The 13,713-nt window shown below is 36.2% G+C and overlaps 1 protein-coding gene across 2 annotated transcripts in view; it reads right to left on the bottom strand.

Annotated features, from left to right (window-relative positions):
* The window catches only part of ZFAND3 (zinc finger AN1-type containing 3), a 339,860-nt gene that overhangs the window by 70,362 nt on the left and 255,785 nt on the right, over positions 1–13,713 (bottom strand). The window contains exon 4 of one of the 2 annotated variants that reach the window (XM_007972738.3): positions 482–547. The exons of the other annotated variant lie outside the window; for it this stretch is intronic. Coding sequence (XP_007970929.1) covers positions 482–547 — 66 coding nt within the window. The remainder of the gene's footprint in view (positions 1–481; positions 548–13,713) is intronic. 2 annotated transcript variants of the gene reach the window in all.

Raw genomic sequence — 13,713 nt, 5'->3', positions numbered from 1 at the left:
TCTGCATCTAAAAAGAGAAATCTCAGTATATCCATGGCTTTAAATCAAATGACAGAAAACAATTTTCCAAAAATACTAGGATACTACAATAGTCAATTTAAAACACTGATTTTCTACATTAAAACTATTAAAATTTCAATCTTGGCCCTCAGATTAGCTACATACTACAAACTGGGCAATGATGTGCATTTCTGTTATGTCTTAATAACATTCTTCAGATATTAGAAATTATGTATATATTGATGTCCACCTTCTTGCATCTAGCTGCCAGCATTTACTCAGTCAATCTGACTCCCCAGAAACATCATTCTGACCTTGACCTCTGCTGACACTCCACTGTCAATACTAAGCACATAATGTATCACCTCACAACTGATGGAAGAAATCAGAGACCCTGACAAGCACACCAAGTTAGAACCAGTTGCTAACTTCTGTGAAGAATTCAAATAAGGATGAATTCACATAAGAATGACGTACATACCTGTACCACAGGATCTTTTTGTTGGTGTGATTAATGAGACATGAGCTGTGTCTGTGCATGGCCCACCTAGAAACAGAAAGGCAGGTGCATCAGTCAGGACACATCCTTTACATGTCCATATAGTTGCTTTCCTGAGTAAAGAGAAACTTAAAAAGGAAAAGATCAACCTGCAAATACAATGACGAGAAGTAGTAGGAAAGACGGTGGTGGTGGGTTAATTCTAAGGACCTAATTTTAGTTCAGCAATTTAGTCTACAGAGATGCATAGTCTTTCTACATTATAACATGCTTTTCATAAAAACAAAAAAACAACAAAAAAACAGCCAAGTCTCACATAACGTTAACAAGTTAAAGAATAAAAATTTAATTAGAATTCAGATCTAGGTGAGAGGAAATTACCCACAAGTTTGGAAAGATGCGTTCCTCCACAGAACGATGAGCAGGAGTACTCTCTCTTAGGTTGGTATCTCAGCAGTCACTCTACCTTGGAATTTACAGAAAAACTAGCCTTACATAATAAGAAAGGGAGGGCCTTAAGAAACAATAAACTGCTTGTCAGGAGAAATAAGAATCATTTTCACATAGAAGAAAGCATTGCTGACCAAGGAAGAACATCTAGTTTCATTATAAGAAATATGGTAACAAGAGGCCCTTTATGCAATCTTGGTGGGCCCAGAGATCTGATGCATAAGCATAATTCAAGAGTATGCAAGAGATACAGTTGCTGGGTGAGTGAAGGCTTGAAAATCAATAATTTCATTCTGCAAAATCAAGACTTTCAACACATTTTGAGGTTGATACTGATACACACCCCAACACTTTCCACTGACATGCCCTGGGATGGGCAGTGGTGATCATAAAGGAATAGAACACATAGGCAACTTTACACATTTATTTTAAAAAGGGTCCCCAGGTGACTGTGACTAGCAGAAGGAAAACATGGTTACTTAGCAGAGTTGTGTATCTCCTACAACAAGAATTCATATAAGTTACTCACTGAAAAGGAGGGAAAGATGAAGGAGCTCTGAGACCTGTTCCTAGAGTGCACAGTGCCGAGATTCATGGGTTTAAGGACTTGGAGAGCCCACCTAAGAAGTTCACTCTTAGCTTACTCTTTACTATAACAAGGCCACAATAGCAACAACCCTTAGTTAGTGTAAGAAGACACAGAAGGGAAATTTTGAAAGAGGAAAAACCAAGTAAGTGCATTGTTGACTTCAAAGAACACTTAGCAAATACCTACTATGTGTCACCACACAGGTTAGTTCCACAGTCAGGGAGATCATAATCTTTCTTAAAACAAACAAACAAAAATCCAAAAAACCTCTGTACATAAAGAACAATACATGACAGCAATAAATAGCTAGACGGAAAGTGGCCAAGTGTCAAAGAACAAGAAACAGGTAATAAATGCTATATGTAATGAGGAAGGAGAACATTCATCATTGGCTTGTATTACTTGGAAATACAAGAATTTGAAAATAAGGCAAGAATAAATTGCAGTTTCAAAAGTCAGATCAGAGAGCAGAGTATTTCAACAGAACATTTTTCTACAAATGTCACATTCACCAGAAAAAGTGTAATGAATTAAAATTCCAGAGGTTCAAATGGTAAACTGTGACATGAAAACAGGCAACATGAAGAGACAATGAGAGACATGCAAAGCTAACACAGCCTCAACATCCTCAAAAACCCTCCTGGAGGCCGGGCGCGGTGGCTCAAGCCTGTAATCCCAGCACTTTGGGAGGCCGAGACGGGCGGATCACGAGGTCAGGAGTTCGAGACCATCCTGGCTAACATGGTGAAACCCCGTCTCTACTAAAAAATACAAAAAGCTAGCCGGGCGAGGTGGCTGGTGCCTGTAGTCCTAGCTACTCGGGAGGCTGAGGCAGGAGAATGGCGTAAACCCGGGAGGCGGAGCTTGCAGTGAGCTGAGATCCGGCCACTGCACTCCAGCTCGGGCGACAGAGCAAGACTCCGTCTCAAAAAAAAAAAAAAAAAAAAAAAAAAACCCTCCTGGGATTGGCTTCTGTAGCTCCATAAAATGCTGTAACTTCTGCTTCCATGTAAGGCTTCTTTGTTTTTGTTAATTGAAGCCTTCTTATTTCTTGAAAAGTATAGGCTTTTTAGAAGACTGAGTTTAAGTCTGACAACTACTCTCTACTTGCTGAGTAATCTTGGATAAGTAATCCTCAGTTTCTTTAACAAAACAAACAAAAAAATGGAAATAGTAAAATTGCCAATAAGTGACTTTTGATGAACCATCTGTACAGCAAGGTATCATAAACCATAAAACTTTATATTATATATCATCACTTTCTCTTCCACTTGATTTTATGTTCCCAAGGATCAAGAATCACACTGTTATCTACTGTTGGGTCACTGCTATGTAGACAGTGAATGCTTAATAATGTTCATCAAGCGACTACTGCAAACTATTTAATCAGAAGAGTAACAGTTTATATATGTGTGTGCGTGTGTATATGTATATGTATACAGACACACACACACATATAATACCAAGTTCTGTCATACGTGTGCAGAACGTGCAGGTTTGTCACACAGGTATACACGTGCCACAGTGGTTTGCTGCACCCATCAACCCGTCATCTACATTAGGTATTTCTCCTAATGCTATCCCTCCCCTAGACCCCCACCCTCCAACAGGCCCTGGTGTGTGACGTTCCCCTCCCTGTGTCCATGTGTTTTCATTGTTCAACTCTCATTTATGAGTGAGAAAATGCGGTGTTTGGTTTTTTTCAAGGAAATTTTAAAATTAGAGTGTAACATTTGAGAGAATGCAATATTAGAATGATGTGTATAGAACTTAAATGTACATCCTGAGGGATTTTAACACATACATACTGTGTAACGGCCATAGATCAAAATATTAGAACATTCCCAACATCCAGAAAGTCCTGGGGATCATTTTTAAAAATATAAGTTCCCAAGCCCTGACTCTGGAAATTTTGATGTAATAGATTGGGGTGGACATAGGAGGAAGTTACTGTACTTTTCTAAACTAGCTGAGCACAATGTAAATATTAACAGTCCAGTCAGTTCTAATTTCTGATTACCCCTAACTCAGTATCTGGCCAAGATCACTGAGTTCCCATAACACCATGAGCTGCACAGTGCATAAGGGTCAGTAACAGCTTAACTAACAAAATACCTTTTTTAAAAGGACATAAAATAATTCATCCAGTAGAATTATATAAGAAAGGAGAAACTGTCAAATCAAAACCCCTAAAGAAATCTGGCTGAGACTCATGAATTAACACCCGTATTTACAAATGTTCTAGAAGATTATCATATAAGAGAATCTTTACCTTGTCTTTAGCTTGAGAGTTTATTCTTTTAAAAATTTCTAATGAATAAATTTCTGTAGGTTTCTGCAAATAACTTTAAGGATGCCTAGCATATCTCAACATGCATCATCATGAAGGTGTTCTCCAGAGAGCTTGTTAAACTAACAACCCAATCCAATGTATTCACTATATTACAGTAAAGTACAAATGGAACCATAGTTGAACCAACACAAACTGACAGCAAGAGTACCTGGCAGTAATAATATATCCCAGCTTTGATAATTGGGCAATGTTATAAACAGAGAACTTAGAGTTAAATTTGGTCTGGCAAACTACAACCTATGAAACACCAAAACCGAGAACAGGAACGTATCAGCACCACACATATATTCTACACTAACTGCACTGTCATCCACACAATTACAGTTAGTTCCAAATCAACTCTGTTAAAATCAATGCAGGAAATTAAGGGCCACTCACAGAAAATGTTTTCAGGTTTCTGCCCACAACAATAAAAATATAACATGGGTAACATTTGGTTACAGCAAACAAAATAGTTTTGAGAGTTGACAGTGAGGGTCAAAGTTCCTTTCTGGACTTTCTAATGCCTGAGAGTGTGGCTGGCGTAAGTCCCCATAAATCACTGTAAACTTGACTCCCATTTTTTACCTTTCTTCTTCTTTCCAAACAACAGGGTAGACAGAGGTAGTAACTAAAGAATGAGATAAGAAAGCCTCTTCATGATTGTGTGTTCTATAGATGAATGTAGTGTGTATGTGTGTGTGTTGACGAGGACTGAGGTTGGGACAATAAATGTATTTCTAAGCACAGAACAATTCAAACCATTATCTTCTAGCCTGTATCAGCAGCAATTGAGTTTGGGTTTATTAATGTCTAAAAAAATTACAAAGTTCCTTGCTTAATATGACAGGTTCTTGGGATTCTGAGCCAGATGATATCAAGATTAACCAACCTGAAATAACTTTTAGCCAATCATCATGAATGCTTTTTGCTTTCTTTTGCTAAAGCAAATTAAATAACTGAATTTTTTCAAGTTTCTTCATTATCCGGAGATACTTATTAACAGACTAACATTTTGCATTTGATATTACATTCAGAGGACTTTTTCCTTAAAAAACATCAAGTTTCAACAATTTAATGTTTGGAGTTTGAGAGTGAATAAAGCCTCTGGTAACTGTGGTTTGTGACTAGAGAAGAGTGAATATTCTACCTCTTCTTCTAGGGATGTTTCTATTCTTGTATTAAAGGTGTCATATATAATGCAGCACTGCGGATCACATTTGCAATTCCACATGAAAGCCATGAAACTATATTCTTCAGCTGTATTCCCAACAAGTAGAAATTGTTACAGCATTTGCAATATGGTAGTAGATTTTCCCAGGGAAACAGTATTATTGACTGCAGCCCTATAAAGTTGAAGACATGGGTCAAATCTGCATACTCACTTCACTGTAACCTACAAAAACAGGAGTAGATGAAGATACCCCATTAACTATCAACACACACATTTCAAAATGAAGTACCAGAATTATTGTATTTTTCCAGTCTCCTATAGAGTTACTGAGCATGTCAAAAAACTCAGGTCTACCTACTCATGTAGTGGTCAATCCCATCGGCTAGTTGAAGACTACAACTCGAGGAGGAAGGCGAGAATGGTGGTTTGGAGGATAGCTGCATTTAGCTTTTCATGCACTCAAACCTCAAACTCCACAGCTGAGTAAATACAGAAAAATAACATTTCTTCTTAACCTTGAAATGGAGATCAACAATCTACTCTGAAAAGTTTTGTTAAACCAGCTGTGATGACTGGTTATTTTTGGCTTCTGGTTTCACTAGCCCTCACTGGCTGCAGTTAAATCATGTGCTAAAAATCTTCAACACAGATAATAGCACATCAATTAGAAAAAATAGACTATCAAGGAGTTGGTCAGCTAAAAATTGCCAGAAGTGCAATAATCAGTCCTTTCACAGTAACTGCAAAACATTAATACACAAAAATAGCCATTCCTTTTGTAGATTTGTAACACTTCAATTTTCTTAATTAACATGACATTTACATAAAAGTATCTAATTATTTTAAAGGCACTGTGGGCTAATTAAAAATGCACCATCCTTTTTTAACCAGCTTGTCAATTCCACTCTATCATAATCTGTACACTGTTTTCCTTTGCAGCATCTCACTTTTCCAAACTCACAGTTCTAAAGGTAATTTTGGACAACAAATTAAAGAGCTGCAATTCTCTCCTCTCTGTAGAGATTCAGAATGTCTTTTCTTTTCCTCCTAAGCCTCCCTGGGCAGAGAGATTCAGGATATCTTATTAAGAATTTCTTGAAGAGGCTTCTTCTTAAAAAAATAAAAAAGGACAAAATAAACCTCAACAAATCTATGCAATGGAGATAGTGAAATAAACTACACTGTTTCCTGATGTGTCCATGTTTAGAATGTAAAATTATCTTCAAAAAATTCAAATAATATATATTTCTTGAGCAGTAAAATATTCCTCCTTTAGCCTTCAATATAAACACAGAGATTTAAAATAGCAAAGAACTGACAGTATTTAATGAGTATCCAGTACATAGTAGAATGCACAAGAAGTCATCTCTTCAGAAAACCCTAATCTCCAACCTCACCCTAAACCTGGAATTCCTGAATTGTTTTAATCAGAAAGGATATACCTATCTGTCAATATAATTGAGTTTGAAAAGCACCATTGATTAAAAACAAGGATACATAAAGATATAGTGAATTGTAATCCAAGTTTACAGAAATTCTTCAACACAGATAATAGCCCTCTTATTTCTCCAAACGAAACTTCCAAATTAAACCATTTACAAAGCTTTTTACAGAATCTAAGCGTTAATCTCCCAGAGTTAGAGGTTCTAATCCTAACTCAGTACATGATGTTTCACACTATTTAGATCCAAATTAGTAATTTCTGAGAAGGGAATTTTCAAAGTGGGTCAGAAGTTGCAATTGGTAGCTTATCTATTTTGTTAATAAGGGCTTCTTTCTCAACAAAATCTTACTACCACTCCACCTTAACTCCCCTAAACAATTACAGGCATACCTCGGAGATACTATGGGTTTGGTTCCAGACCACCACAATAAATACAGCAATAAAGTTCGAGTTGCACAAATTTTTTGGCTTCTCAATGCATATGTATTAGTTTATACTATGTTGTAGACTCTATTAAGTGTGCAACACCATGATGTCTAAAAATGTACATACCTTAATTTAAAAAAACTCTATTTCTAAAAAAAAAAATGCTAATGATCATCTGAGTCTTCAGTGATTCATACTCTTCTTGCTAGTGAAGGATCTTACTTCAATGTTGATGGCTGCTAACTGATCAGGTGGTGGTAGCTACTGAAAAATGGTGTGGCTGCAGCAATTTCTTAAAAAAAGAAAACGAGGCCAGGCACAGTGGCTCGCATCTGTAATCCCAGCACTTTGGGAGGCCGAGGGAGGCGGATCACAAGGTCAAGAGATTGAGGACCATCCTGGCTAACACGGTGAAACCCCATCTCTACTAAAAATACAAAAAATTAGCTGGGTGCGGTGGCACGCACCTGTAGTCTCAGCTACTTGGGAGGCTGAGGCAGGAGAATGGCGTGAACCTGGGCGGTGGAGGTTGCAGTGAGCCGAGATTGTGCCACTACACTACAGGCTGGGCGACAGAGCGAGATTCTGTCTCAAAAAACAAAACAAAACAAACAAAAAAACAACTCTGCCACATCAACTGACTCTTCCTTTTACAAAAGATTTCTCTGTAGTAATGCTGTTTGACAGCATTTTACCCACAGGACTTCTTTCAAAATTGAAGTCAATCCTCTCAAACTCTGCTCTTGTTTTATCAACTAAGTTTATGTAATATTCTAGATCCTTTGTTGCCATTTCAATAATGTTCACGGCATCTTCACCAGGAGTAGATTCCATCTCAAGAAACCACTTTCCTTTGCTCAATCATACGAAGCAGCTCCTCATCCATTAAAGTTTTATAACGAGATTGCAACAATTCAGTCACCTCATCAGGCTCCACTTTTAATTCTACTCTTCTTGTAATTTCCACCACATCTGCAATTATTTTCTCTGCCCAAGTCTTGAACCCCTCAAAATCATCCATGAGGGTTAGAATCAACTTCTTCCAAACTTCTGTTAATGTTGATATTTTGACCTTTTCCCATGAATCACAAATGGTCTTTACGGCATCTAGAATGGTGAGTCCTTTCCAGATGATCTTCATTTACTTTGGCAGATCCATGAGAGGAATCAGTATCTATGGCAGCTATAGCCTTGTAAAATGTATTTCTTAGATAATTATGAATTAAAAGTCAAAATGACTCCTTAATCCATGGGCTACAGAATCAATGCTGTGTTACCAGGCATGGAAACATAAATTTCCTTGTACCTCTCCATCAGAGCTCTTGGGTGACAAGGTGTATTGTCAATGAGCAGTAGTATTTTGAAAGGAATATTTTTTTTTTTATCAGCAGTAGGTCTATACAGTAGGCTTAAAATATTCAGTGAATGATGCTATAAACAGATGTGCAGTCATCCAGGCTTTGTTGTTCCATTTACAAAACACAGGCAGAGTGGATGCAGCAGAATTCTTAATGGACCTAGGATTTTCAGAAGGGTAAATAAGCACTGGCTTCCACTTAAAGTCACTAGCTACATTAGCTCCTAAAAGAGGGTCATACTGTCCTTTGAAGCCAGGGACTGACTTTTCCTCCTGTAAGTCCTGGATGGCATCTTCTTCCAATAGAAGGTTATTTCGGCTATTTTGAAAATCTGCTGTTTAGTGTAGTCACTTTCATCAGCGATATTAGCTAGGCATTTTTGGTAACTTGCTACAGCTTTCTACATCAGCAACTGCTGCTTCACCTTGCACTTTTATGGAGATGGCTTCTTTTCCTAGCCTCATGAACCAATCTCTGCTAACTCCAAGCTTTTCTTCTGTAACTTCTTTACCAGCATAGCAGTCCTCAACTTTTCTGTCTTGAGAACTTTTAACACTTAAAAATTACTGAGGACACTAAAAAACTTTTGTTTATGTGGCTTATATCATTGATATTTATCCCATATGAAATTATAACTTGACAAAAATTATGTTTTCATTTAAAATTAAAATAATTACACTTCAACATAAAAACTTTCTCTTTTATGAAAAATAACTGCAACTTAAAAAATAGTGAGAGTGGCCTGGCTTAAAGGAAGATACTTGGATTTTCATGTCTATATCTGTATTTAATCTGTTTATATGAATACGAAGAAAGCCCACTACTACATAAATATGTAGTTGGAAAAGGAAAGATCTCATGGATGCCCTGAGAGGGACCTGGGGACCTCTATAGGTCTCTGGACCACATTTGAGAACCACTGGTACAGAACAAGTGAATCTAAAGGTTAATATAAGATCCAATTTCCCCATACTCCTTACATGCCAACTGACTTATTTCTAGTCTTGCAGAAATCAACTGATGTACTAAGTGTAAATAACAGTAAAAAGGTTTCCCAGTCTCAACAAAATATGAATATTTAAGTAAATAAAGGCAAGGGATAGTGGAATAAACTAGTCAAAATTTCAAACCAAGACATTCCATTTCTGCTATGTATATAAGAAGAGTAAAAACATGTTTCATGGAACTCTCAAAGGATTCTGGGTCAGCAGTTACATATGTTCAATTTTAGTTTTTCAGATGTAATCTCTCACCTAGAATCCTATACCTTTCCATATGTAAAGATGCTGACAAACGCTTACCACCGATACTTCAAAATGTGATAAAGCCCAACAGCAATTAACAGTGACATTCTAAAACATCATCACCCTCTTGGGGATAAAAATAGAATTATCCCCATTTTGTTAGAGGTCAAAATACCACCTGGCTAATAAAATCATTACTAATTTTAGACATTGTTTTGTTTTTCTCTTGTGACAAAGCATTATTTAATATGAACACAAAATCAGGGGCTGTCACCTCTCCAATTTAGGCTTCACTTCTGACTATTTACAGGCTTAACTAAGGCCCAACTCCAATTTCTACATTTGCATCATTTGCATTTTACCATCAACACAACCATGATTCTCATAACATTAATGGAGACACCACTCAGCACTGGAAGAGATTTTTTTTGTTTGTTTTTTCAAACATAGTTCAGCTAGCAAGAGTATTCTCATAAATCTCAGCCTGCAGCAGCTACTGAAAGAAGGTTGCAATGCTTTCTTTAGAAAGGGAAATGACTGGTGCATGTTCTTCCTAAGAGGCTTCAGGAAAAAAAAAAAAAAAAAAAAGACATCTATTCAGGCCACAGGTACTGTTCCATGGACTTGTAAAAACAACTTGGAACACAGGTGCCCTTCTCCTCTGCCTCTCTGCTGAGCCTCTCCCATAGTTAGCTGTACCACAGCTAGAACATGATGAGTGACACTAAATGGAAATTACCTTAGTCCAACCGTCTTGCTTTACAGACAGAAGTGAACACTGTCAGGTCTCAATAATAGGATCTCTCTTTGCAACTAATAGTTGAAAATGTCACAATTTCAATTGCGTAGTGAAGGGGTTATACTGATATTTTAGAATTTTAAAAATTCCTCACTAAGGTGGCATCCTATTGTTTTTATTAAATCTATAATCACCTTTTTGATGGATCAAAAAGTGAGATGGTTTATAAAGTAACAGAGGCCATGAATACAAAATGTACAGTTACATAGTCATTTTTTGGCATTGGCAGCTCTGAATTTTCAGAAAGAAGTTCACAAGCACAATTAAAATATATTTATGTAAGCTTAAAATGGCTGCTTCAACACATTCACATAAATGTCCTTATTTTTTTTTTCCAGCCAAACATTTTTGTCATAAATAAAGCTTAGATTTAATTTAAAATCAGCACAGTGTCACATACTACTTGTAACGAGACAAAATAAAAATATGAAAAGTGCAAGAGCTAAAGCTGTGTGAAGTGTGGTTGTTTACCATGACCTTTACTTTCACAGAGAAGGACAGAGCATTTAATTTAATAAGAACATTTAAAGAAATTCATATTGGGTGCAGGGGGGCCAGTGATGATGTTGCTTCAAAACCTAGTTTGAGTATCAGTAATTGTATAATCTCACATGTGACTGAGGTAATCTTTTGGGAAACTAACCTTTTAGATTTGCAGATTTCTTAAGGGACCTTTGAAAATAAGTATTAAAAGCTTGCTAGTATTCTGTCTTGCAAAGGGGAATCTTAAAGAGGGAAATTTAGGTGATAAATACCAACAAGCAAAAATGGTTATTTTACAACAGGCAAGTGCCTATTTGTACAGAAGAAAGGGGGGGGGGGGGGAGAGAGAGAGAGAGAGAAACAGAAAAGACTCCCATTATTCCAAAAGTCTGAGATGAATTGTTACCACCACAAAGCATCCAAATTTTCAAAATTTGGTAGGGATACTGCCTTTTTTGAGTTGCTCTGTCTTGCGGTTATTGTATGGCACAGAAAATTATAAAAGAATATAAAATTATAAAAGAATATTCAAAAATCAGGCACAGGCAATGAGAAGCCCCTTCTTTAATGTATCAAAACACACAAAGTAGGTTTCTAAAAGTAAGAAAAACTAAAAACAAAACTTTTCCTAAATATTTAAATCAGTAACCATTTATTGAGTACTATGCTAGCAGTGTGCTAGGTGCTCTGAGACAGAGCAAAGTAGCATAAAATAAAGACTGCTAATTTGGTGCTTAGTCTCTAAACTTGTGCAGGGATGACATTATCTTATCAAGAACACAGAAGAAGATTTGAATAAATGAAGACAAACTATATTCCTTTATGAGAAGACCCAAAAGTGTATCAAAATGTCAATTATTCTTAAATAAATCTATATATTCAATATAATCCAAATCAGAAGATACTGATAGATACTATAAAGCTATATTTCAGTTTCAGAAATATACAGGTTGACCAATAAAACAAAATAAAGAGCCTAGGAACAGATGTATGTTTATGTAATAGTATTAGCATTTTAAACCAGGACTATTCAATAAATGGTTTTTGCATAACTGGTTATCCACTTGGAAAAAAAATAATAAAGGTAAATCTCTATGCCTTAAATACAAAATAAATCCCAGATGGGCTCAAGAGCTAATGATAGAAAAAGATAAACTATGAAAGTATTTAAACACATATAGAAAAATATTTTTATAACTATGATTCAGACAGCCTTCTAAGAAAGACAGAAAGCTAGAAGACAAAAGACCAACAGATTTAAATTAAAATTTAAAAAATTTTCATGAATACGAGGCACCTAAATGAAAATTAAAAGCCAAGTAACATACCAAAAGAAACTGGCAATATATGTAACAAATACTCATCCAGAATTTGTTACATATTTAAAAAAATAAAGAATTCGTACAAATCAGTAAAAAAAAATAGCTAATAAAAAATAAATAAGCAAAGAACAACACTGATAGGCCAATCACTGGAGACTTATCAATTGCTAACAAACATATAAAACAATGCTCAATCTCACCACCAGGAGATGTCTGGAAAACACAAGTTAAAATGAGCTATTCTTTTGCCCAACTTACCAAAATAAATAAATAAAAAGGAACAAACAAAGATAACAATCCACCTAATGTTGGTAATGCTGTGGTAAACAATCACTCTCAAACATCATTCTTAGGAATAGAAAGTCATACAGTCATTTTGGAGGTTAATATTGCCATGCAAATCGAAATTTTAAATATACATATTCTCTGACTTGTTAGTTCCTCTTCTATGTATTTACCATGGAAAAATAACATATGCACCATTAGCCATGTACAAAAATGTTTACTTGACATGGCTTATAATAGTGAAATATTAAAAACAGCCTCCAGAGGAGACAGTAGAGAAAAGGATGATAAGGGCAATATGGAATATTATGCAGAAGTAAGGCAGATCTCCACGCGTAGACTTGGAAAGATCTCTGAAATATGTTAAGTTAAAAAGCAAGTTACAAAACAATATATATAGTATGCTCTCATTTATATAAAAATAAAATCTTTTTTTTTTTTTTTTTTTTTTTTTGAGACGGTTTCATTCTTGTTGCCCAGGTTGGAGTGGAGTGGCATGATCTCAGCTCACTGCAACCTTCGCCTGCCGGGTTCAAGTGATTCTCCTGCCTCAGCCTCCCGAGTAGCTGGGATTATAGCTACTCGGGAGGCTGCCACCACATCAGGCTAATTTTTGTATTTTTAGTAGAGGCGGGGTTTCACCATGTTGACCAGGTTAGTCTTGAACTCCTGACCTGGTGATCCGCCCACCTCAGCCTCCCACAGTGCTAGGATTACAGGTGCAAGCCACCGCGCCCGGCCAAAATAAAATATTGTATGTAAACATGCACACAGCTGCATAGAAAAAATACAACCCAAAACGAAAAAACAGTGGTTATTCCTGTAAAAAGTAGGAATTGGGTGGTGGTGATTGATGGTGGTGACGTTAGAATATTTTCATATTCTAGTCTATCTAAACCTGTGTCTTTGTAATTCAAAAACTGAGAATGTAGTCATGCTTTACTTGCATACTTAAAAATAGGACTAAAAGTTATGAAAAAGAAAAGCAAGCCAGAAAATGAGTAACTTAAAAATCATGGTTTTGCTTTAATCTGGTTCGTATTTTGACTACAAATGGAAGGTCAGATGACACTACCAGTACTTAAACAAGTTCCTACCCAATTGACATTATGGAACAGAAAGAATTTCTATAAGAAAACACTTCTGAACTGCTCAAGTCCTGCATTTTGACAGAGATTAACTTAATGATCTCACACAATGATTTCTGATAAATTATGGCTCTTCAAAACAGCATATAACTGTACATTATCCCACTGTACTGCAAAGTATCAATCTTTTCAGAACACAGCCCTAATGAAAGCAGCATGC

The sequence above is a fragment of the Chlorocebus sabaeus genome, chromosome 17, assembly GCF_047675955.1.
Source record: "Chlorocebus sabaeus isolate Y175 chromosome 17, mChlSab1.0.hap1, whole genome shotgun sequence".
In the NCBI taxonomy this organism is placed as follows: domain Eukaryota; kingdom Metazoa; phylum Chordata; class Mammalia; order Primates; family Cercopithecidae; genus Chlorocebus; species Chlorocebus sabaeus.
The sequence above is the reverse complement of the archived record's forward strand: the minus strand, read 5'-3'. Positions and strand labels throughout refer to the sequence as shown.